Raw genomic sequence first — 23,919 nt, 5'->3', positions numbered from 1 at the left:
ACCACTGGCTCCTAACTGCTCACCTGCCTGCCTGCCTGATCGTCCCTAACTGCACCCCCTGCTGGCCTGGTCACCCCCAACTGCGCCCCTGCCAGCCTAGTTGCCCCCAACTCCCCCCCCCCCCCCCACTGGCCTGGTTGCCCCTAACTGCTCCCCCCTGCCAGCCTGGTCACCCCCAACTGCCCCCCCCCCTGCCAGCCTGGTCACTCCTAACTGCCCCCTGCCAGCCTGGTTGCCCCTTACTGCCCCCCCCCCCCCCGCCAGCCTGGTTGTCCCCAACTGCCCCACTCTGCTGGCCTGGTCGCCCCTAACTGCCCCCCCCCCCGCCGGCCTGGTCACCCCTCACTGCCCCCCTCTGCCGGCTTGGTCGCCCCTTACTGCCCCCCCTCTGCTGGCCTTGTCTCCCCCAACTGCCCCCCCCTGCAGGCCTGGTCGCCCCATGCAGCCTGCTGCTCGGTCGTTTGGTCGCCCCTCACTAACTTCCCTGTCAGCCTAGTCACCCAACGCAGCCTGTTTAGTCGTCTGTTCAGTTGCGATGGTTGCTTAGGCTTTTTATATATATATATATATAGATAAATTTGACATCTGATATCATTATTGAGTCTAATACTTTTTAGTATAAATTTCCATTAAAATTTAAAGAAGACTACTTTAAATATTTAATTAATTTTACCTATTATTATTATGTATTTTTTAATCCTCACCCAAGGATATTTTTTCCATTGATTTTTAGAGAGAGTGGAAGGGAGAGGGAGAAACAGAAACACCGATGTGAGAGAGACACATTGATTGGTTGCCTCTTGCATGCCCCCTGACCAGGTCTGGGAGTCTGCAACTGAGGTACATGCCCTTGACTGGAATCAAACCTGGGACTCTTCAGTCCACAGGCCAATGCTCTATCCACTGAGCCAAACTGGCTAGAGCTACCTATTATTATTATTATTTTTATTATTATTATTATTTTTAATTCTCACCCGAGGAGTGAGGATATTTTTTCTATTGGATTTTAGAGTGAAAGGAGGGGTGGGGAGAGAGAGACACACAGAGAAACATCGACATAAGGAGCTTTTACCTATTGAGATTAAAATAAAAGAAAGATACCAAAGGATAGGTACACTAATTATAGGAACACAATTTTGAAATCAACAACCAGACCATACAAATTAGCAGTACAACAAATAAACAATCAACAAAAATAACTGACTGTAAATTCTTAGAAGGCCAAGTCTGTGTTTTGTTCACCAGAGTCTAGAACAGAGTCTGACACACAATAGACACTCTGTGGGTATTTGTTTAATGAATAAAACAACAGGAAAAATGGTCAACCCTATTACACTTAAGAAATTAAATTAAATGAGATGGTATCCTCCAGTTACCAATTATCAAGCTGTCCCCCCAATCCCCCCCAAAAAAGACAGAAACAAGGAGGGAGAGCAAGAGATAAAAAGAAATACACAGCCCAGCTGGTGTGGTTCAGTGGTTGAGGGTCAACCTATGAACCAGGAGGTCACAGGTTCAATTCTCAGTCAGGGTACATGCCCAGGTTGCAGGCTCAATCCCAGTAGGGGGCATGCAGGAGGCAGCCTATCAGTGATTCTCTCTCATCATTGGTGTTTCTCTCTCTCTCCCTCTCCTTTCCTCCCTGAAATTAATAAAAATATATTTTAAAAATATACAGGATAGGGTACAATTAAATAGTCAAGCATACATTTCTCATAGGAGGATATAAGATAGTGTAAAATCTACATAGAAAAAAATCTAGAAGGAAATGTATCCTCATTGTTGGATGTGTGGGTAGTGGAATAACAGGTGATGTTTCTCTCTTTAATCTTCTACCATTTCTTTAATCACCTTTTAATATTTCAATATAAGAGTTCTTTTTAGTTATAAATGAAAAATTCATTTTTGGCTGGTGTTAGAATTTTTACAATTTGTTTTCTGAATTTCACTTAATTTTAATTTTTGTCTCCCATCCTGATAACTTTAGATTTAATTCAAGACTGGTCTAGTGATAATGCTCCAGACATTTTTTCATTTGTTCCATATACATGGAATTTTAAAATAATGTTTCATCAATTTGAAATGATTTGGGCTGCTAATCAACACAACTGGATTGACTGTTCCACTAAACAACAGGAAAATGGTAAGAACTTTTAAAAAATTAGGTTGATTATTTTGTTCATTAAGACAAATACCAACAAATTGATATTGATTATATAGTTGTGATAGATCTTGGAATTTTTCCCATTATTTTGTGAGACTCTCAGTGAAGTATTTCAGAGTTTGTACTGGACTAAACATATAGTCTTAAACTTAATTTTGTTTAGGTATATATTTAAGGCAATTTTTATTTAAAAATTTATTGAAGTTAAAAGTAATTTTTTTTTCTTTTTTTATAGTATATCTGGCAGCCTGTGGAGAAACACTAAATATTGATTTCTCTTTGCCGTTTACGGACTTTGTTCCAGTTACGTGTAATACCAAGTTCTCCCTAAGAGTACGTATAGTTGGATGCATTATTTATCCCACAAGGTTTGTTAGTAAGTTGGATTTCCCAAAGCTTATCTTTATTTCTACCCCACCCCTTCTCAGCCCCCCACCCCCAACCTTATCCCTCTACCTCTGTCCCCTGGACACCCGAAAGTAGTTTAGCTTTCCTCCATTGCTCACTAACGTTTGTGGCACAGAATGGCCCTTGTCTCTCTTTTGTAGTTGACTATAGTATTCTGCCATTCTCCTGAGTTTTCCAGCTTTCCCAAAGAAGTGGGGCAATAAGGAAACAATTCTGAGTTGATTATTTCTTAACCTTTGAGGCTGATCTATGTTCTTTTAAACACCCCTTCTAGCTGTAATGTTTACTATGTTTATGCACTGGATTTTATACTTCTCTATATGTCATTCCTCATTGTAACCATAAACTCAAGCAATAGCCACAAATAACTTTCTTCTTTTTATCTAAAAGCCAGCTCATATGCAGTCAGAATTTTGTGAAATGCCTAATTTTAGGGCACAAGCAGTCAGTAGTAGTTGTAGTATCGATGGAGGTTATGTGATAAAAAATAACAACAATAATAAAAGCAGCTAATACCTGTTAATCATTTTGTATGTGCCAGACACTATTTCCAGTGCTCATCTGTAGTCACTCATTTTATTCTGAGAACAACCCTCTTGAGGCAGGTGTTATTATTATCTGCATTTATGGACTAGGACAGTGGTCAGCAAACTGGGGCTCGTGAGCCACATGCGGCTCTTTGGCCCCTTGAGTTTTTAGCAAAGGCCAGCTTAGGAGTACCCTAATTTAAGTTAATAACCATGTACCTACCTATATAGTTTAAGTATAAAAAATTTGGCTCTCAAAAGAAATTTCAATCGTTGTACTGTTGATATTTGGCTCTGTTGACTAATGAGTTTGCCGACCACTGGACTAGGAGACTGAGGAGCCAAGTTTAGTAACTAGTTATGTAGCTAGTGAGTGGCCGAGGTAGAATTTGAACCCAGGCAATAGAGCTTAGGGTTCTACTCTGTTGTGCTGCTTATTAAGAAACCAGGCATCAGGATGAAAAAAGATTAGGGAACCTACTAATAAAAGGACAGAAGTGAAGCTGAATGAAGATCCTTTGATACACCAATTCAGAATTCCTAAAAGTCAGTTGAAGAATCAAGAGTTATTAGAATCAAAAGAGACAATCATGTTTTTTAAAAAATATATATTTTATTGATTTTTTTACAGAGAGGAAGGGAGAGGGATAGAGAGCTAGAAACATCGATGAGAGAGAACCATCGATCAGCTGCCTCCTGCACACCTCCTACTGGGGATGTGCCCACAACCCAGGTACATGCCCTTGACTGGAATCGAACCTGGGACCTTTCAGTCTGCAGGCCGATGCTCTATCCACTGAGCCAAACCGGTTAGGGCGAAACAATCATGTTTTAAAAATTAGTAAAAATACAGAACATATTCCACCTGAGCTTATATTAGTGAGACAATTTTCTATATTTTACTGAATTACATGTGAAATATTCATGTTTACCCATTGAAGATATCTTTTTTTTTGTTTTTGTTTTTTGTTAATCCTTACCTGAGGATATTTTTTCCCATAGATTTTTAGACAGAGTGGAAGGGAGGGGGAGAGACAGAGGGAGAGAAACATCGATGTGAGAGACATATTGATTGGTTGCCTCCTGCATAGGATTGATCCTGCAACTGAGGTATGTGCCCTTGATCAGAATCAAACCTGGGATCCTTCAGTCTGTGGGCCAAAACTCGATCCACTGAACCAAACCAGCTAGGGCTGAAGATAATCTTGTTACTGTTTTGTGGAAACTATACTGTTTATTATCCTAACTTTTTTCTTAACATTGTAATCAGAATGTAGTTTTACTCTGTAAAATCTTACTCCAGTTATTTATCTGACTGTTCAATGTTAAATCTGCCATTTGGAATTTATGGTTTCTTTTTTAAAAAAATTATTCTCAAGATTATTATGGAGAGGTTTGGCTGTAAATAGTAACTTAACATGTTTATGTACCTATTTTATAACTGTGGGTTATTATAAATTATTTTTTAGGGAGAAGATGTTGATCTTCATCTGTTTCTACCAGATTGTCACCCTAGTAAATATTCATTATTTATGCTGGTAAAGAATTGCCACCCAAATAAAATGACTCATGACACTGGTCTTCCTGCTGAGTGTCAGAGCAGCCAGAAAACAGTTAAACCCAAATGGCGGAACCTTACTCAAGAAAAGTGAGTACCTAACAGGAGGGACTTAAGTATCTTGTGTTTTTATGTGGAAAAACTATTCTTCAGAGTCTTTCCAAGAATAATAATAACTTTGATTATCTGTACCTGTTGAGTGTATATAATGAAAGGAATAAGTACCTGACTAGAAACTTTGTTTATTCTTTACCCTTAAAGGGCTGGTTGGGTTGAATGTTGGACTGTCCCAAGTGTCATGCTTACAATTGATTATACATGGCATCCAGTTTACCCACAGAAAGCAGATGAGCAGCTAAAACAATCATGTAAGTGTTTTTTATATAATTTGTACTTTGAAACATCTGGTGTTATTACTGATATTCATCAAAGATACAAAAAAATGCATCTGTTCTTTTGACATAATTGTATACATTAAAATATTTTAAGGATTTTGGTATAATTATAGCTAACTTTCATTGAGCATTTACTATGTATAAACTAGTAGGCCAAGCTGTTTCCTGGCTTGCATTATCTCATTTGATCCTTACAACAACTATGAGCTAGATATTGACATTATAATTGTAGAGTTAAGGAAATATGGCCAGAAAAAGCAATTACCTAATTTTCTCAGGTCTGTCCCGCTAGAAGCAGCAGAGCTGAAATAACAACAATGTGTATGTCAAACTATATATTTAAAGTACTTGATTTTGGAAGTGTTAGTTTCTTTAATGCATTTGATAACTACCATAGTTATCCTGAAGCTTATGCACCTTATAATTGGGGTCCAAAATGGAATTAGAATCAAATGATTACTCCTTTGTATTATTCCAGTGAGTTACGTCTTAAAGAATAGTTTTCAAAATTGTTCCTATGTATGGAGCTTGGTAACATCGCACTGTATTTGAATAGCTGTTTAAAGGAAAACAACTGTACTTTAATGCCCAAGTATACTTAAAAACCTAATCATGACCCAAATTTATGTTGCAGGGACTTGACGTTAACAGAAATTTTTCATTGATTCTGTGCAGTCTGATTCATGTATTTCTGCACATATTTCAATGAAGTCTATTTTGCATTCTTAATTATTAGTTTTTCAGGTTTGTTTTCATTATATGCTGTATGTATTATATCACAGTTAATTGCTTTCATATTTGCCTTGAAGAACTTCTAAGAGGCCCTTTCCTCCCTTCACCAAACTTTTTTGTTTCTGAATTTATCCCAGTGTCAGAAATGGAAGAAACAATGCTGTCTGTATTGAGGCCATCCCAGAAGACGTCAGACCGAGTCGTTTCTTCTCCCTCTACTTCTTCCCGCCCACCTGTTGACCCCTCTGAGTTGCCACCTGATAAACTGCATGTGGAGATGGAACTTTCTCCAGACTCTCAGATAACTCTCTATGGACCGCTATTAAATGCTTTTTTTTGTATAAAGGTATGATTTTTTTAAAAGAACTTGCATATTTTTAAACTAAGAGGCCCAATGCACGAAGATTCATGCAAGAATGGGCCTTCCTTCCCCTGGCTGCCGGCACTGCCTTCACTCCGGCCGGAGCACCTTTTCACTCTGGCCTGGAGCCACCTTTCCGCCTTCCCACGCTGCCCAGAAGCCTGGAGCGGCTGGGGCAATGTGGGACGCCTGCGTCGTCGCCATGGTGATGATGCAAGCGCCCCGCCCTGCCCCCAGCCACTCGGTGCCTGAGTATGCAGATTAATCCGCCATCTTTGTTGGGTTAATTTGCATACTCACTCCTGATTGGCTGGTGGATGTTGTGAAGGTATGGTCATTTGTATCTTACTCTTTTATTAGTGTAGATGTATGCAAAGCAGTTAATATCTAATTGAAATTGAGACCATTTGCAATAGCCAATTGGATGATTTAACGTGTTGAGAATATATTATATATGTTGAGAATATATTATATATTTTATATATATATGTATATATGTACCTATACATATATATGTATCCTATATAATAAAAGCCTAATATGCTAAGTGTCCGGTTGTCTGTTCAACCAATCAAAGCGTAATATGCTAATGATATGCTAAGGTCACTCAACTGTTCGCTATGATGTGCACTGACCACCAGGGTGGCAGAGAGTCGACAGGTTTACCAGTCGCTATGACATGCACTGACCACCAGGGGGCAGATGTTTCGACTGGTAGGTTAGCTTGCTGCTGTGGTTCTGCTGATCAGGACTGAGACAGGCTGGACACCACCTGGAGCCCTCTCTTGGCCCCTCCCCCAGCCAGCCCCACCCCTGGTCGGCCTCCAACACCCTGATTGGGGATGGGGCCGGCTGGCCAACTGCCTGTGGCCCCTTACCCCAGCTGGCCCCACCCCTGATGGATCCCCATCGGGGCAGGCCAGCCGGACCCCACCCGTGCACGAATTTATGCACTGGGTCTCGTGTGTGTGTGTGTGTGTGTTTGTGTACACACTAGATGCCCAGTGCATGACATTCACGCACTGCGGGGGGGGGGGTCCCCCCTCAGCCTGGCCTGCGCCTGGGTAGTGGACCTAAGCCGGCAGTCGGACATCCCCTGAGGGGTCCTTAGCGCTGCCGCCGCTGCGTTCATCAGCCATGAGCCTGGCTTCTGGCTGAGTGGCAACCCCCGCCCCCCTCATGTGAGTGCATTGACCACCAGGGGTCAGCCTCTGCATTGAGCATCTGCCCCCTGGTGATCAGTGTGTGTCATAGCAACCGGTCGTTCTGCCGTTTGGTTGATTTGCATATTAGCCTGTTATTATATAGGATAGTATAGATAGTACTAGATTCAATTATAAAATTATTTATTAAAATAGTGTACTCCTCAGTTTATCATTGTTTTTAACATTTAGCATGTTCTAGGAGTTGTGCTAGCTGCTAGAGGTAGAAATATTGCATCTGCTCTCAAGGAGAAAAGTTAGGAGGTGTAAAGCAGGATGGACATGGGTGGACAAACTTTTAACACATTGTACTTAATGCAGTAATAGAAGTACAAGTTAATCTTTTATCTGAGGGTAATTGGTACCAGGAAAAGTCTACCTCAAGTGAAACCATTAAAAACGGACAACTTTATTTGATGGTAATTAATCAAAGGTTTGTTTGGAGCTCCATCTTAACAATTGAAGCAAATATATGTAAATAAGTTTCAGAATATCACAAATTTAGGTTCTGAAGAAATATGCACTATTTTTTGAGTAAGGACTAAATCAAGTATTGATTAATTTTGGTGTAATTCTTTCACTGAAATTGAATGACTACAGTATGAGAGCACTTAGAGGTTGGTGTCTTTAACATGATTATGAAGAGAGGCTACTTTAAGAACAATGGGTGAGGACTTCATCAGTTTTCTAGATGTCACTCTTATTCTTTTGATATTCAGCTCATACTTTTAAAAAGTCACCAGAAGTCATCAATAATTTTTACTGATTTACTCTTCTTCATAGGTAACTAAGCCTTCCAGATCCTTACTTATCACTGAGAGGTTTACCGGAGACTTGAGCAGTTATCCAATTAAACTGACATTATTGTCATGAAATTTTGCATTTTCCCAAGATTTTTCAAATTTACTTTGGTTGTTTACTACATCTGACAACCAAAGAGAGATTAATTATCCAAACCCTAACAGTCATGAGCAGTAGCGTTCCATGTGTGAGCCTAGTTTCATCAGTGCTTCCTTACACACTTCCTTTTGTGATCTCATTGCTGCAGAGGCTGGGATAGCAAATGCTTAGCTAGCAGAACCCATAACACACAAGGTTCTGGGAAGGTCTGGGATGATCAGGGCTGGGCAGGGAAAGACAGTCAAGGTTTGCTAGCCAAGACTGGGAGGAGAAGTGCTAGTTGAATGGTTTAGAAGGTACCTAAAATCTCATGTCAAGCAGATTCTAAGTAGGACCTATATTATTTAGAGGCAGGAAACAGAAGAAAAAGTGCTGGTGTTGTGAGTTAGTAGTTTGGGATTTTTATAGTCCAGGCACTATATGAAAAGATAGTAATTGACCTGATGTCTGGAATCCTAGCCAGAAAACAAATGTCAATAACCAGAATGCAGAATTTACCAAACATTGATTTGTTTCTAATATGGAACAAATATAGTTAACAGTGTTAACAGGAATATTTTAACAACTTTTGATTAATACTGACAGATCAAATAGACAAAATACAAAATAAATGGGAAGAAAAATATTTTAATTAAAAATAAGATCTGATGCAAAGAAACAATATTATTAGTAGTGGGAACACTAATCATCATAATAAAAGGCTAATATGCAAATGGTCATCACGCCATCACACCGTCATAGCAGGGACCTGAGGCTGTGTGGCGCCGGGCCGGGTAGGGGGACCTGAAGCCATGCCCCCCGAGGCCATGCCCCCTGCTCTAGCACTGGGCTGGGGGACCTGTGGCGTGCCCCGCGCCCCCTGCCCCGGTGCCAGGATGTGAGACTGCGTCCCCCACCCGGTGGGGCTTGACAGGGGTGGGGCCGGCCAGGTCTTGGTGTTGCCCAATGGGGGTGGGGCCAGCTGGACACTTCTATTATAGAGAAAGGGCAAATAGCAATATTAAAGTATTTCCTCTAATTAGTTCCCTTTTAATGTGCATGAATTTTGTGCACCGAGCCACTAGTTAGTGCATAAGAAACCAGGATGAACTATGTGAAAGGAAGTTTTGGTAACTGTTTTATAACACATGTTTTTGTTAGCAATAACCAAAATTGGACATTCTTATTAAACTGTTAAAACATTCCTGATAAATATTCTAACTGGAATATATGAATTGTAGTATTTAGCTAGTTGGATTTAGCCAAATTGATTTTCAGCGAAGTGATCTGCTTCCCCCAAATGATGTCTCTGAGTATTATTTGCTCTACACGCTGAGAAGTACAGTTGACAACTGTTGAACCTTATAAATCTTCAAAGATTTCTTCTAGGATGTAGGTTGCAAGTTTTTGCTATAATTGGAGGTGGTATTATCATGAAGCTTTACTACATAAACTTCTGTAACTTTGGGTGTTTGGTTTTTTTTTTGCTATAGAATATTTACTTGATAAGCAGCCAAGTAAGCATATGTCTTAAATATGTGTATCCTTTTTTCCATTTTAAGGAAACAGACCAGATGCTTTTAATAAAATAGGTTAGGGAAATGCTTAGTTTATAAACTTTAGGCTGTAAGTGAGAAGTTATTGTTTACATATCTCTTTTGATAGCCATTTGTTCTTAATATTTATAGGAAAACTACTTTGGGGAAGATGACATGTATATGGATTTTGAAGAGGTTATTTCAAGTCCGGTTCTGTCCCTGTCAACATCATCCAGCTCTGGATGGACTGCAGTCGGAATGGAAGGTGATAGAAAGGAAAACGAAAGTTCAGCCAAGTCAATTCATCCGCTGTCCTTGCGTCCATGGGATATTACCGTTCTTGTAAATTTGTACAAAGTTCATGGGCGTCTGCCTGTTGTAAGTGTTTACTTATCAAAATAGTCTGGAATATCATGTGAAATTGACCCAGCATAGGAAACTCTATGTATATGGGCACACACATACAATTATAGAAAAATTCAGATTAAAAACTTCTAAATTTATCCTTTTATCTCTATAAAGCTAGCTTATTTTCTTCAGAATGTGATTACTTGATCATTTATAATTTTACTCTTTCTCCTTTCACTTGTGTTTCTTCTTTGTTGTTCTGTGTAACCAGAACATTTTGATATGTATATAGTTAGCTTGAAGGATATTCTAGGATTTTACATTTTGTTAGTCTTCATCTCCAACTCCAGACCTCATGGGGCCTCATGGTGGACCTATTACAAAATCAAGATTCAGGCTTGACCTGGAGGTGGAATTGTGCTCCTGCAGTTTTGGATCCAGCATTGAATCCTGTTTCACTCTAAGGATGACTGTGGGCCTGTTGGGGCTGACTAGGAACAGGATTATATTCACCAAAGAGCCCATGGCCATTGGAGCCAGGCCAGATGTGGTGGGGTGGCCCTGAGCTTTAGGCTGCCTACCGGCTCCATGCTGTGTACCTAGGACTGCACAGCAGAGAGGCCACCTCTGTGCTTAGTGGACCTAATTCCTTACTGGGGTACCAGTGACTTGTATTTGTCAGTAAAGCACTGTTTCTCTTTTTAAAATTCAAAATCTCTTAATCATATAAATACAGTTTTTATTTTCTTGTACTTTCCTGGTCTTCGCCTTTTTCTATATTTTGATTATGGGGTTTTGTTTGACTTTAGCATGGAACTGCCGATGGTCCTGAGTGTCCCACAGCTTTCTTGGAAAGACTGTGTTTTGAAATGAAAAAAGGATTTAGAGAGACCATGCTGCAGCTTGTGCTGTCACCCCTGAGTGTGTTCGTCAGTGACAACTATCAGGTAACGTGAAAGTGAGTCGTGGTAGAGACTTAGAAATTTCTTGTTACTGTTTATAGGGTGAAAACAATGTGTTAGCTTCAGTGCATGGAGTCTACAGCTCTGTAAACTAGAGATGTTTCATTTAACCATAGTAAGAAGTTTTGTATGTGTGTATGGATGTATGAGAGTTTTTCAAGAACCTGTTTCATTTTCTTTCTGCTTTCCCTGTTTATGTGGTCCCAGACAATTATATATTATATCCATTGTTTTTAGAAATGGAAATAAATACTTTATAATGTTCTCATTTATTTATGGAAGGGAAAAATGTAGAAAATATTGGTGGATTCTGCTGACAATCACAACCTAAGTATTACTATTAACCAGTACCATAAATCTTCAAAATATGCATATCTGCACGGCCAATGATTTATTCTTTTCATCTGACATACCTACAGGATACTTTGTTAATGCTTTCACTGTATCCCTGGGGCTGTTTTGGAAGAGAGCCAATGACATTCATCACATGGGAATAATTTATATTCCTGGGTAGATTATCACTTCATAATTATTACTTTTTAATGTCAGATGGCTTCTCTTTCTACCATTACTTTAGGGCTTTTTCTACTTTTAGAAATATAAATGAATTAATACAAGGCCAGGTAAATATGTAGGTGGGAAGGTGAATCTGATACCTCAGATCATCAATGGATGGTGGATTCTGTGTAGTAATTGATCGTCTTGTTTCTAATAGCATACCTCCTTTTCACTGTTTTGCCATAAATGATTATATTTTCCTACATAGAATTTTAATTTATATTTTCATATATACATAGTAGCTGAAACTAACACTACATTCTTCTTTTGCCTCAAAATGTGCTTCCTTTTTAAAAATTTTATTTCAAAATAATAATAGATTCACAGGAAGTTGCAAAGTTAGTACAGTGAGTTCCTGTATACCTTTCCCCCAGTTTCCCCATGTTGACCTTGTACATAATTATAGTGCAATATCAAACCAGGAAGTTGACAGTGGTGCAATGGGTGTGCATATTGGGTGTCTACTCACCCCATATATATTGTCACTGAAATCAGGATGCAACATTGTGCTATCATCAGAAAGATCTCACTTGCACAACACTTTTATTTTAGCTTGCTGCAGGAACCTTAAAAACAACTCTTGTTCTCTAATTAGTGGATCATTAGAATTGGTTGATGTATTTTTTTAAATTCTGAGGGGTGAGTGTGTGGAGAGGAAGCCCATCTCCTTGTTTTCAATCTATTGAGGAAATTAATAAGGGTGAAGGGAAGTATCTCCTGATGGCTGAGTTCTGAAAATCTTAGCTGAATATCTGGTTTCTTATGAATACCTGGTGACACTTGAAGTTTTATTTCCATCACTACATTCTCAAAAGACGACCAGATATAAAAAACATTTTATTGAGCTCATTATGAGAGGTCAAGTCCCACAGACTGGACTTTCCCCACCCCTGATCTAAAGCGATGGATGGATTATTGTGTCCGACTTAGGAAACTACACATTCTACTTCATGGTCATCTTTTGACGCATATTGGTTTCCTTGGGCTCCTGTAGCAAAGTATTCCACTTTGGGTGGCTTGAAACAACAGAAATTTATTCTCTCACAGTTCTAAAGCCTAGAGGTCTGAACCCAGGTGTTGGTGGGCCATGTTCTCTCTGAGAGCTGCAGGTGAGGATATGCTTTGCCTCTTCCAGCTTTTGCTGGTTGCTAGCAGTCCTTGGCATTACTTGTCTTGTAGACACTTCACTCAAGTTCTGCTTCCATATTCATATGGCATTCATGTGTCTATGTGTCCCCATTTTTCTCTTACTAAGACATGTCTAAGAGGGAATCCCTAATCCAATGAAATCTCATTTTGACTTGATTACATCTGCTAAGACCCTATTCTGTGTCCAAATAAAGTCAAATTCACAGGTACATGGGCTTGGGACTTGAACATACCTTTTGGGGGATACCATTCACCCCATTACATGATGCAAGCCGTAATACAAACTTAGAATATAACCTTTATTAGTGTACTAGGTAGGCTACACCTTTAGGACAGACCCATTTCCACATGTATTTTTAAGCTTAAAAAAAAACTATGAAAAATTTTATACTGAGAATTATGGAATCTCTGTGCCAGAAGAGATCTTTACTGACCATTCTCCCCTACTCCCTCAGATAAAGCAAGGAAACTGAGACCTGGAGAAGTTAGGTGATTTTACATATGGTTAAACAACTTAGATGAAAATAAAATAAAACATTTATTAGAAGTTCTAGAGGTGTATTATAGTCATAATTTGAAACTTCCTTCTAAGAAGTCCTTATGAATTAGATTTTTTAGCCCTTTTCCTTAAAACAATTTTTTAAGAACACATTTCCACAAATGTGTTGAAACAAGGAACACTAACTGTAAGTTGGCCTGCGCACACACACACTGAGAAGGCTGCCATAGTAAAACTCGCTTGGGAAATACCTGTGAACTGTCTCAGTGTATAGCCGTGTGTTGGTGTCTCTGAGACCTGCTGTGAGGTCATCTGTGCAGATACTCGGTCAGTAGTATCTGCTTTTGTGATCACCCAGTTAGGTGCAGTGGGATACTTGATGACCAAGGCAGAAATGGTCTTTACCGTAGTCAGCTGGTGGATAGATAAATATGGAGGGAATTACCATTAAGATAAATACTTTCAAGTGTAAAAAGTGTTGCAAGGAGAAGTGTGAGGTGCTTGGTAGCATATCATGGTCTTGATACAAGAACATAATAAAATATGCCTTTACTAACAAAATCTATATGGAAGACGGCTTCCTGCCTAGTTCTTCATTTTATGGTCTTAATGATCTTTATTGTTCCCTGTTATTTTCTTCTTTTTAGTATTTTAATCTCATGATTCCTGCCTTCCCGCAAGACATTGGCCTGTTATATTTCCTGCCAGTTAGAGTCTGGGTTTCTTTTTCTTCCTTAAGGCAGGGACCACTCAGAGAGCGATGTTTTTTGTAGGACTTTGCTGTCTTGCTTTGTAGCTGGGCTCTCATGGGTAACTGTCACTGGAGAAGCTTTACTCAGACTTTCATGGGTAAAAGGCGTGTCAGGAGCTGGTGAATCCTGAAGCCTTATTTTCCAGATAGCATGTTTTTTACTGTTTGTCTCTGGGGAAAAAACAACTAGAAATCATAATGCGATTTTCTTGTATGTATTTCTTACTATCTTGTTCTTGTTTTCAGCAGCGACCCCCTGTAGATGACGCACTCAAGGAAGGTCATATCAATCTGTCAGGTCTCCAGCTGAGAGCACATGCCATGTTCTCAGCAGAAGGTCTTCCTTTGGGAAGCGATTCCCTAGAATACGCATGGCTAATTGACGTGCAGGCTGGAAGCCTTACAGCTAAGGTCACGGCACCACAGGTACGAGTGTCAGAGTTACCATCTGCTACATTCTTTTCCTTTTCCTCCAGTCACCCACTGCCCCAAGAGCAAGTTGTTTGAATGTCCGTTGCATTTCCACTAATGACATTCTGATTCCTGACAGTCACAATTTTTCTTAGCAATAGATGAATAACAGACAAGTTTCATTTTTCTGAGCCACATGAAACTGATGAGTGTAATGTTGTATAGTTCTACATAGTACCTTAAAGAATTTGAAACTTTCTTTGGGAAAAGCTTAGGCTGAGATATATATTGCACATATATGTATTATTAAGCTTATATTATTTGATTCTCCACTGTTGGAATAATCTTCTTTTCCCAGTGTATAGAATAATTTTCTAAAAACTTTGCTTTTTTGTGTATTTCTTAGCATTTATGATATTAAGGATTAGGTAGCACGGTTCTTTACTTGTCATGTCTCAAAGCAAGATACCATCATTTGTACCTGCTATTAGTGATGTGGGGTGCTGGTTTAAAAAATAGATACGACTTTACTGGTGTGTAAGCCTGGTTTAGAGGGCTAGTTGAGATCCTTTGGATAATTTGTCCCTCCTTTCACCATCCATCCCGCTGTGTCTTTAGAAGACTTGGAGGCCTTAAAAATTATTTACTTCTAGAAATGGACCACTGAAATTTAGTAGAATAGTCATTTTACTGTAACATTTCACCTGTTGAGCCGTATCTTTATGATAATATGCATGCTTATCTGGCATTTCAAAAGACTGAAATGTGGCAGAAATGTACATACTCAATTTTAATAAAAAGTTACAGATTGTGTATGAAACATATAATTGAGAGGTTGGTAGTAGCAACAAGATGAATAATGAATCGAAATATCTTCTATATCTGAAAGAAATTGTTGGGAGACAGAAAAAATTAAGATTCTAAAAATAGGAAAATGAATGAATTACAAAGGGATATTTTCTATAGAAATGGATACAAATAAACATAATGGAATGTATAAAAATGGACAAAAAATATTCAGTGCTCTCTGGCCTCATAACTAGCCTGTCCTTATTATCCACCATTTCCTGTCTCTCCATTTACAAGTAAAAACTGAAGCATATAACAAAAACTTGTTTTCTAATGAGCTATTCCAACCCTGCAAGATTAGACATGATTCCTTTAACCTAAGGATTGCTAGACTCTCACATGTTTATAAATTGCATTTCTTAGAAAATGAAATACTTTCTTCTGCACTAGAGTCTTGGCATCACTGTTTTCTGTGAGATTCATGTTTCCTTAGGTGCTTTTAATGTTTATGCCATTCTTTGTATGTTTTAAAAGTAAAATTCATGTTTTCCAGTAGTTTAAATTATGTACTTTTTAGGGGGGATAATATGTATACCCCTGTCTCAGTGTGTTTACTAACTCTAATCAATTATAGAATTTATGGTTTTTTAAGATCTGAAGATATGATGAAGAGTTGATATATGGTTACTTAAGCTTTTATTTACTTAAACAAACAGAATCTTCAAAGTACCTGATTTCCCCAAATCGTAGTTCAATATGATAATTAAATACTCAAATTTCACACCAAACCTTGGTTGATTATTAGGAAGAGAATTCTAGGTGTGAGGATTCCAGTTAGTCATATAAGAAGGAAGATATAACCTTGAAGAAAAATACTTTAGAAGTTGAATTTTTCAGTTAAAATTAATTCATTTTGGCAATGTATTTTGTCATTCATGAATGTAAAGTAACACAAGTTTATAAGTGATGTCAAGGTAGAAAAATCATGATATTGACTAACAAGTGGATTATGTAGCAGCATTTGTAAGATGGCGCTTGGTATCTTTCAAGCTATGTTAATATTCTTAATTAGCTTTTGAGCTCCGAGTGCTTGTTTAGTGTGCTAACGTGTTGTCAACCTGTACTACTTGTTTTGCAGCTGGCTAGTCTCTTGGAGTGGGGGCAGACATTTGTTTTTCACGTGGTGTGTCGGGAGTATGAACTGGAAAGACCCAAGTCAGTAATAACATGTCAACATGGACTTGATCGTCGGTTCTGCGAATCCAAGGTATATTGACAAATAAGACAGCAGCATTATAAACATTTATGGACTTTTAAAAATGACCGATTGGGATACCAGCTTTAAAGCAAATGCACATAGGCACGAAGTAAACACTATAGTTCAATTTTTTAAATTAATAAAATTACTTTTGCAAATCGTAGCCAGTTGTTATTCAGTTGTAAGTATCTAAAATATAAGATATATGCCTGGCCGGTGTGGTGAGTGGTTGAGTGTTGACCTCTGAACCAGAATGTCATGGTTTGATTCCCAGGCAGGGCACATGCTCAGGTTGTGGGCTCAGTCTCCTGTAGCGGGTGTGCAGGAGGCAGCTGATCAATGATTCTCTCTCATCATTGATATTTCTATTTCTCTCTCCCTCTCTCTTACTCTCTGAAATCAATTAAAAAAATAAAATGAGGTAATTATTAAAACATGCATTCACAAATAAATGGAGATATGAAAATTATATATATATATATTTTAAATATATTTCTTTATTGATTTCAGAGAGGAAGGGAGAAGGAGAGAGAGATAGAAACATCAATGATGAGAGAGAATCATTGATCGGCCGCTTCCTGCACACCCCTTACCGAGGATCAAGCCCACAACCCAGGCATGTGCCCTTGGCCAGAATTGAACCTGGGACCCTTCAGTACGCAGGCTGATGCTCTATCCACTGAGCCTAGCCGGCCAGGGCTGAAAATTATCTTATCTCTTACATGTTTGATGTCAATACTCAGATATTATTGCCCTGAGTCTTTGAGATTGGCTCTATATTTGTGTAGAGAATTAGAAATTAAAGCCAGAGGAAGTTCAGATTCCTTGCGTGACACTGTTTGCAGACTCCTCTCTTCTGTAGTGTGATTAGCAGTGTGGAGCATTTGCCAGTTTTCTTGACTTAATTTATGCTCTTTCCACAACATTGCATGACCTTGACTCGGTCATTACAGCACCTTTAAAACCATGTGCTGTGACAATGACAGGCAGACTGTTATTTTGTAGTAAATACTGTTCCTTATGAATTTGGGGGTGGGGAGCATTTGGAGGGGGCAGGGAGAAGTGTGCCCATTTCAGAAAACCCAGAAAACTCTGAAGTTTCAAAAGAGAAAAATAACCCTATTCTATAATACAGAGATGGCTATTGTTTAGTTTTTCTATTTTCTTTCCTGTGTGTCTTTCTTTATTCTTTTGCTATACGAAGTATATTTGTTTGCTAATATATTACTATAATTGAATGTGATTCATCCTGCTTTTAATTTTATGTCCAAAAAAATCTGTAACCCATGCTTATTTACCAATAATAATGGAAATAGCTACAATTTGTGATAAAAATTAGTTTTTCCTGCCTTGCCAGTGTGACTCAGTGGTTGAGTGTTGACCTATGAACCAAAGAGGTTCAATTCCCGGTCAGGGCACATGCCCGGGTTGTGGGATTGATCCCCAGTAGGGGGCGTGGAGGAGGCAACCAATCTGTGATTCTCATCATTGATATTTCTGTCTTTCTCTCCCTCTTCTTTCCTCTCTGAAATAAATAAAAACATTAAAAAAATTAGTTTTTCCTGTGCTATACACATTGCCAGGCCCCAAGAAATTAATTCCTTAATCATTTGTCAGCCAGTTAGTTTCTTATGGATAATTCACACATGCTTACAGGAGTCTTCTCCCTTTTTTCTTATTTATTTTTCTTATTTTTTTGTTAATCCTCACCCGAGAGTATTTTTTCCATTTATTTTTAGAGAGACACAGAGAAAGAAACATTGATGTGAGAAAGACACATTGATTGGTTGCCTCCTGCATGCAGCCCCATCTGGCACCGGGGATTGAGCCTGCAACTGAGGTACCTGCCCTTGACCAGAATCGACCCTGTGATCCTTCAATCTGAGGACCAATGCTCTAAGTACTGAGTCAAACTGGCTAGGGCCCTTTTTTCTTTTTTAGACTCAAAGCTTTTATGTCACATTCAGTTTTATTGAGGCATAATTTACATGTAACAAATTCACCTTTTTTTATTACCACGTGTAAACAACCCCCCCCCCCATGGACTGTATATTTCTACAAGTGTGTGTGTATTCAATATATAGGCATGCACATAGGCTCACACATAAATATGTGTATATATATTTTTTAAAATAATTCTTTATTGTTGAAAGTATTACATATGTCCCCTTTTTCCCCCCATTGACCCTCTCCTGCCCATCCCAAGCCCCTTCCCCAGTCCTTAAGCATCCTATTATCTGTGTCCAATTTATCCTTTTAAAGTTGTACATTTCACATTTTGATGAATGTGATATATACTGGTGTAACCACTAGCACCAGTGAAGACCTGGAACATTTCTATCACCTTCAGTTCCTTCATGTCCCTTTGCAGTTAGGTGCTCTGCCATGCAACTGATATGCTTTCTGTCATTTTATTTTATTACTAGGGGCCTGGTGCACAGATTTTTGCACATTTAAAGGACATTAATTAGAAGGTGGCTGGTGGAGCGTGACTGAGCAAGATGGGCTGGACACGCCCTGGAGCCAACCTCCTGCGGTCCCTCCCTGGCCAGCCACACCTGGGGCGGCGCCAGGGCTCAAAGGGCGTCTGTGGAGTGAGCGAGGTTCCTCAGGCAGATGGGGTCCCTCAGCCTGGCCTGCAGGGATGGGCCAAAACTGGCAGTCCGACATCCTCTGAGGGGTCCTGGAGTGTGAGAGGGCACTCTGCAAAGTTGCCGTCGCTTGGCAGCTCCTGCATTGAGCATCTGCCCTCTGGTGGTCATTGCGCATCATAGCTACTGGTTGGACAGTCGAATGGTCAGACGGTCGCTTAGGCTTTTATATATGTAGATTATTTTTGTTGTTGTTAATCCTCACCTGAGAATAGTTTTCCATTGATTTTTAGGGAGACTAGAAGAGAGAGGGTAAGACAGAGAGAAACATCGATGTCTGAGAAACACATCAATTGGTTGCCTCCTGCATGAGCCCTGGTTCTGGGCCGGGGAGGAGCCTGCAACTAAGATACATGCCCTTGACTGGAATCGAACCTGGGACCCTTTGGTCCACATGCTGACCCTCTGTCCACTGATCCAAACTGGCTAGGGCATGCTTCCTGTTATTTTAGATTTATTTGTCTTAGGTCTACTTTGTGTGGAGTAAATACATATATATTTTTTATCAGTTTTTTTTTTATTGTTTGAAGTATTACATATAGTAGTACATATATCTCCTTTTTTTTTTCCCCATTGACCTTCCCCCAGCCTCCCCTACCCCCTGTCGTACGTCCTCATCCCCCCCCCCTCAGTGTCTTGTGTCCATCGGTTGTGCTTATATGCATGCATACAAGTCCTTTGGGTGATCTCTTCCCCCCCCCCCCCCCCTTCCACAACCCTCCCCAGCCTTCCTGCTGTAATTTGACAGTCTGTTTGGTGCTTTACTGCCTCTGTATCTAACTTTTTGTTCATCAGGTTATAATGTTCTTTATTTTCCATATATGAGTGAGATCATGTGGTATTTTTCTTTCATTGCCTGGCTTATTTCACTTAACATAATGCTCTCCAGGTCCATCCATGCTGCTGCAAATGATAAGAATTCCTTCTGTTTTTTATAGCAGTGTAGTATTCCATTGTGTAGATGTACCACAGCTTTCTAATCCACTCATCTGCTGATAGGCATTTAGGCTGTTTCCAAATCTTAGCTATGGTGAATTGTGCTGCTATGAACATAGGGGTGCATATATCCTTTCTGATTGGTGTTTCTAGTTTCTTGGGATATATTCCTAGAAGTGATATTACTGGGTCAAATGGGAGTTCCATTTTTAGTTTTTTGAGGAAACTCCGTACTGTTCTCCACAGTGGCTGCACCAGTCTGCATTCCCACCAGCAGTGCACGAGGGTTCCTTTTTCTCCCCATCCTCGCCAGCACTTGTCGTTGGTTGATTTGTTGATGATTGCCATTCTGACAGGTGTGAGATGGTACCGCATTGTCGTTTTGATTTGCATCTCTCGGATAATTAGTGACTTTGAGCATGTTTTCATATGTCTCTTGGCCTTCCTTCTGTCTTCTTTTGAAAAGATTCTATTTAGGTCCATTGCCCATTTTTTTATTGGATCATTTATCTTCCTTTTATTAAGTTGTTTAAGTTCCCTGTAGATGTTGGAGATTAAACCTTTATCAGTGATAACATTGGCAAATATGTTTTCCCATACAGTGGGCTTTCTTGTTGTTTTGTTGATGGTTTCTTTTGCTGTACAAAAGCTTTTTATTTTGATGTAGTCCCATATGTTTATTTTCTCTTTAGTTTCCATTGCCCTAGGAGCGGTATCGGTGAAGAAATTGCTTTGGCATATGTCTGAGATTTCTCTGCCTGTGGATTCCTCTAGTATTTTTATGGTTTCCCATCTTATGTTTAAGTCTTTTATCCATTTTGAGTTTATTTTTGTGTATGGTGTAAGTTGGTGGTCTAGTTTCATTTTATTGCGTGTATCTGTCCAATTTTCCCAACACCATTTATTGAAGAGACTGTTTTGACTCCATTGTATGTTCATGCTTCCTTTGTCAAATATTAATTGAGCATAGTGGTTTGGGTTGATATCTGGGTTCTCTATTCTATTCCATTGGTCTATATGTTTGTTCTTTTGCCAGTACCAGGCTGTTTTGAGAACAGTGGCTTTGTAATACAGCTTGAAATCTGGTATTGAGATCCCACCTACTTTGTTCTTCTTTCTCAGGATTGCTGTGGCTATTCGGGGTCTTTTTTTATTCTAGATGAATTTTTGGAGAATTCTTTCTAGGTCTGTGAAATATGCCGTTGGTATTTTAATGGGGAGTGCATTGAATCTATAGATTGCTTTGGGTAGTATGGACATTTTAATGATGTTGATTCTACCAATCCATGAGCATGATATGTTCTTCCATCTGTTTACGTCTTCCTCTATCTCTTTTTTCAATGTCCTGTAGTTTTCCGCGTATAGGTCTTTTACCTTCTTAGTTAAGTTTATTCCTAGGTATCTTAATTTTTTTGGTGCGACGGTAAATGGGATTGCTTTTTTAGTCTCTCTTTCTGTAAGTTCACTATTGGTGTATAGAAATGCCATAGATTTCTTGGTGTTAATTTTGTATCCTGCAACATTGCCGAATTCATTTATTAAGTCTAATAGTTTTTTGAGTTTTGGTTTTTTTTTATGTACAATATCATGTCATCTGTGAATAGGACAGCTTTACTTGTTCTTTTCCAATTTGGATGCCTTTTATTTCTTCTTCTTATCTAATTGCAATGGCTAATACTTCCAGTAATATGTCGAATAGGAGTGGTGAGAGTGGGCATCCCTGTCTTGTTCTTGTTCTTAGGGGAAATGGTTTTAGTTTTTGCCCATTGAGTATGATGTTGGCTGTGGGTTTATCATATATGGCTTTTATTATGTTGAGGTATGATCCTTCTATTCCCACCTTGCTGAGAGTTTTTTATCAAGAAAGGGTGTTGGATTTTTTCAAATGCTTTTTCTGAATCAATTGATATGACTATGTGATTTTTATCTCTCAATTTGTTTATGTGATGTATCACGTTTATTGATTTGCGGATATTGTACCATCCTTGCATTCCTGGGATAAATCCTACTTGGTCATGGTGTATGATCTTTCTGATGTACTGCTGGATCCAATTTGCTAAAATTTTGTTGAGGATTTTTGCATCTATGTTCATGAGGGATATTGGCCTGTAATTCTCTTTCATTGTGTTGTCTTTATCTTGTTTTGGTATTAGGGTGATGCTGGCTTCATAGAATGAGCTTGGAAGTGTTCCTTCCTCTTGAATTATTTGGAATAGTCTGAGGAGGATAAGTTTTAGTTCTTCCTTGAATGTTTGGTAAAACTCCCCTGTGAAGCCGTCTGTCCCCGGGCTTTTGTTTGCTGGAAGCTTTTTGATGACTGCTTCAATTTCTTCCACAGTTATTGGCCTATTGAGATGTTTAAATTCTTCCTGATTGAGTTTTGGAAGGTTGTATTTGTCTAGGAATATGTCCATTTCCTCTAGGTTGTCCAGTTTGTTGGAATAGAGTTGTTCATAGTATTTTTTAACAATCCTTTGTATTTCGGTGGGTTCTGTTGTTATTTCTCCTCTTTCATTTCTGATTTTGTTTATTTGGGTCCTCTCTCTTTGCTTCTTGGTGAGCCTGACTAGAGGTTCATCTATCTTGTTTATCCTTTCAAAGAACCAGCTCTTAGTTTTGTTGATCTTTTGTATTGTTTTTTTGGTCATTTCTCTCCCCTCTAATCTTTATTATTTTTTTTCCTTCTGTTTACACTGGGCTTTTCTTGTTGCTCTCTTTCTAATTCTTTGAGTTGTAGGGTTAGGTAATTTATTACCATTGTTTCTTGTTTTTTGCAGTAGGCTTGTAGAGCTGTAAACTTCACTCTCAAGATGGCTTTCGCTGTGTCCCATAGATTTTGGATTGTTGTGTTTTCATTGTCGTTTGTTGCCATGATATTTTTTATTTCTTCTTTTATCTCTCTGGTAACCCAGTCATTGTTTAATAGCATGCTATTTAGTCTCCATGTGTTTGATTCTTTGGATTGTTTTTATTGTAGTTGATTTCCAGTTTTATGCCACTGTGATCTGAGAAGATGCTTGATATGATTTCTATCTTCTTGAATTTGAAGAGGCTTGGCCTGTGTCCCAACATATGGTCTATCTTTGAAAATGACCCATGTGCACTTGAGAAGAATGTATATTCTGTGGCTTTGGAGTGGAATATTCTGAAGATGTCAATTAATTCCATCTGACCTAGTGTGTCATTTAGGATTGATGTTTCTTTGCTGATTTTTTTAGAGGATTTGACCTGTGGTGGTAGTGAAGTATTAAAGTCCCCTACTCTGACTGTATTACTGTCAATCTCTCCCTTGATATCCTCCAGGAGTTCTTTTATGTATTTGGGTGCTCCTGTATTGGGTGTGTATATGTTTACCAGAGTTATTTCTTCTTGTTGGATTGCTCCCTTTAGTATTATGAAGTGGCCTTCCTTATCTCTTTTTATGTCCTTCACTTTGAGATCTAATTTGTCAGATATAAGTATTGCTACCCCAGCTTTCATTTCATTTCCAATCGCCTGAAAAACCTTTTTCCATCCCTTCACCCTCAGTCTGTGTGCATCTTTTTTTATTAGGTGGGTTTCTTGTAGACAGCAGATATGTGGGTCATGTTTTCTTATCCACTGAGCTACCCTATGTCATATATATATATATATATATATATATATATATATATATATATATATATATATATGTTTTGTTTTATTAATTTTTTACAGAGATAAAGAGAGAGGGATAGAGAGTTAGAAACATCGATGAGAGAGAAACATCAATCAGCTGCCTTCTGCACACCCCCTACTGGGGATGTGCCCGCAACCAAGGTACATGCCCTTGATCGGATCAAACCTGGGACCCTTCAGTCCACA

General features: G+C 38.9%; 1 protein-coding gene across 3 annotated transcripts in view; it reads left to right on the top strand.

Moving 5' to 3' along the window:
• Positions 1-23,919, top strand: part of BLTP1 (bridge-like lipid transfer protein family member 1) — a 175,578-nt gene that overhangs the window by 41,607 nt on the left and 110,052 nt on the right. For 2 of the 3 annotated variants that reach the window (XM_079771204.1, XM_079771202.1), the window contains exons 16-24: positions 1,988-2,143; positions 2,400-2,497; positions 4,569-4,747; positions 4,919-5,025; positions 5,922-6,130; positions 9,915-10,142; positions 10,922-11,059; positions 14,278-14,457; positions 16,370-16,498. In XM_079771204.1, coding sequence (XP_079627330.1) covers positions 1,988-2,143; positions 2,400-2,497; positions 4,569-4,747; positions 4,919-5,025; positions 5,922-6,130; positions 9,915-10,142; positions 10,922-11,059; positions 14,278-14,457; positions 16,370-16,498 — 1,424 coding nt within the window. The remainder of the gene's footprint in view (positions 1-1,987; positions 2,144-2,399; positions 2,498-4,568; positions 4,748-4,918; positions 5,026-5,921; positions 6,131-9,914; positions 10,143-10,921; positions 11,060-14,277; positions 14,458-16,369; positions 16,499-23,919) is intronic. The other variant, XM_079771203.1, reaches the window with a different exon arrangement.

The sequence above is a fragment of the Cnephaeus nilssonii genome, assembly GCF_951640355.1.
Source record: "Cnephaeus nilssonii genome assembly, chromosome: 5".
In the NCBI taxonomy this organism is placed as follows: Eukaryota; Metazoa; Chordata; class Mammalia; order Chiroptera; family Vespertilionidae; genus Cnephaeus; species Cnephaeus nilssonii.
This window is presented reverse-complemented; position numbering and strand designations above follow the sequence as displayed.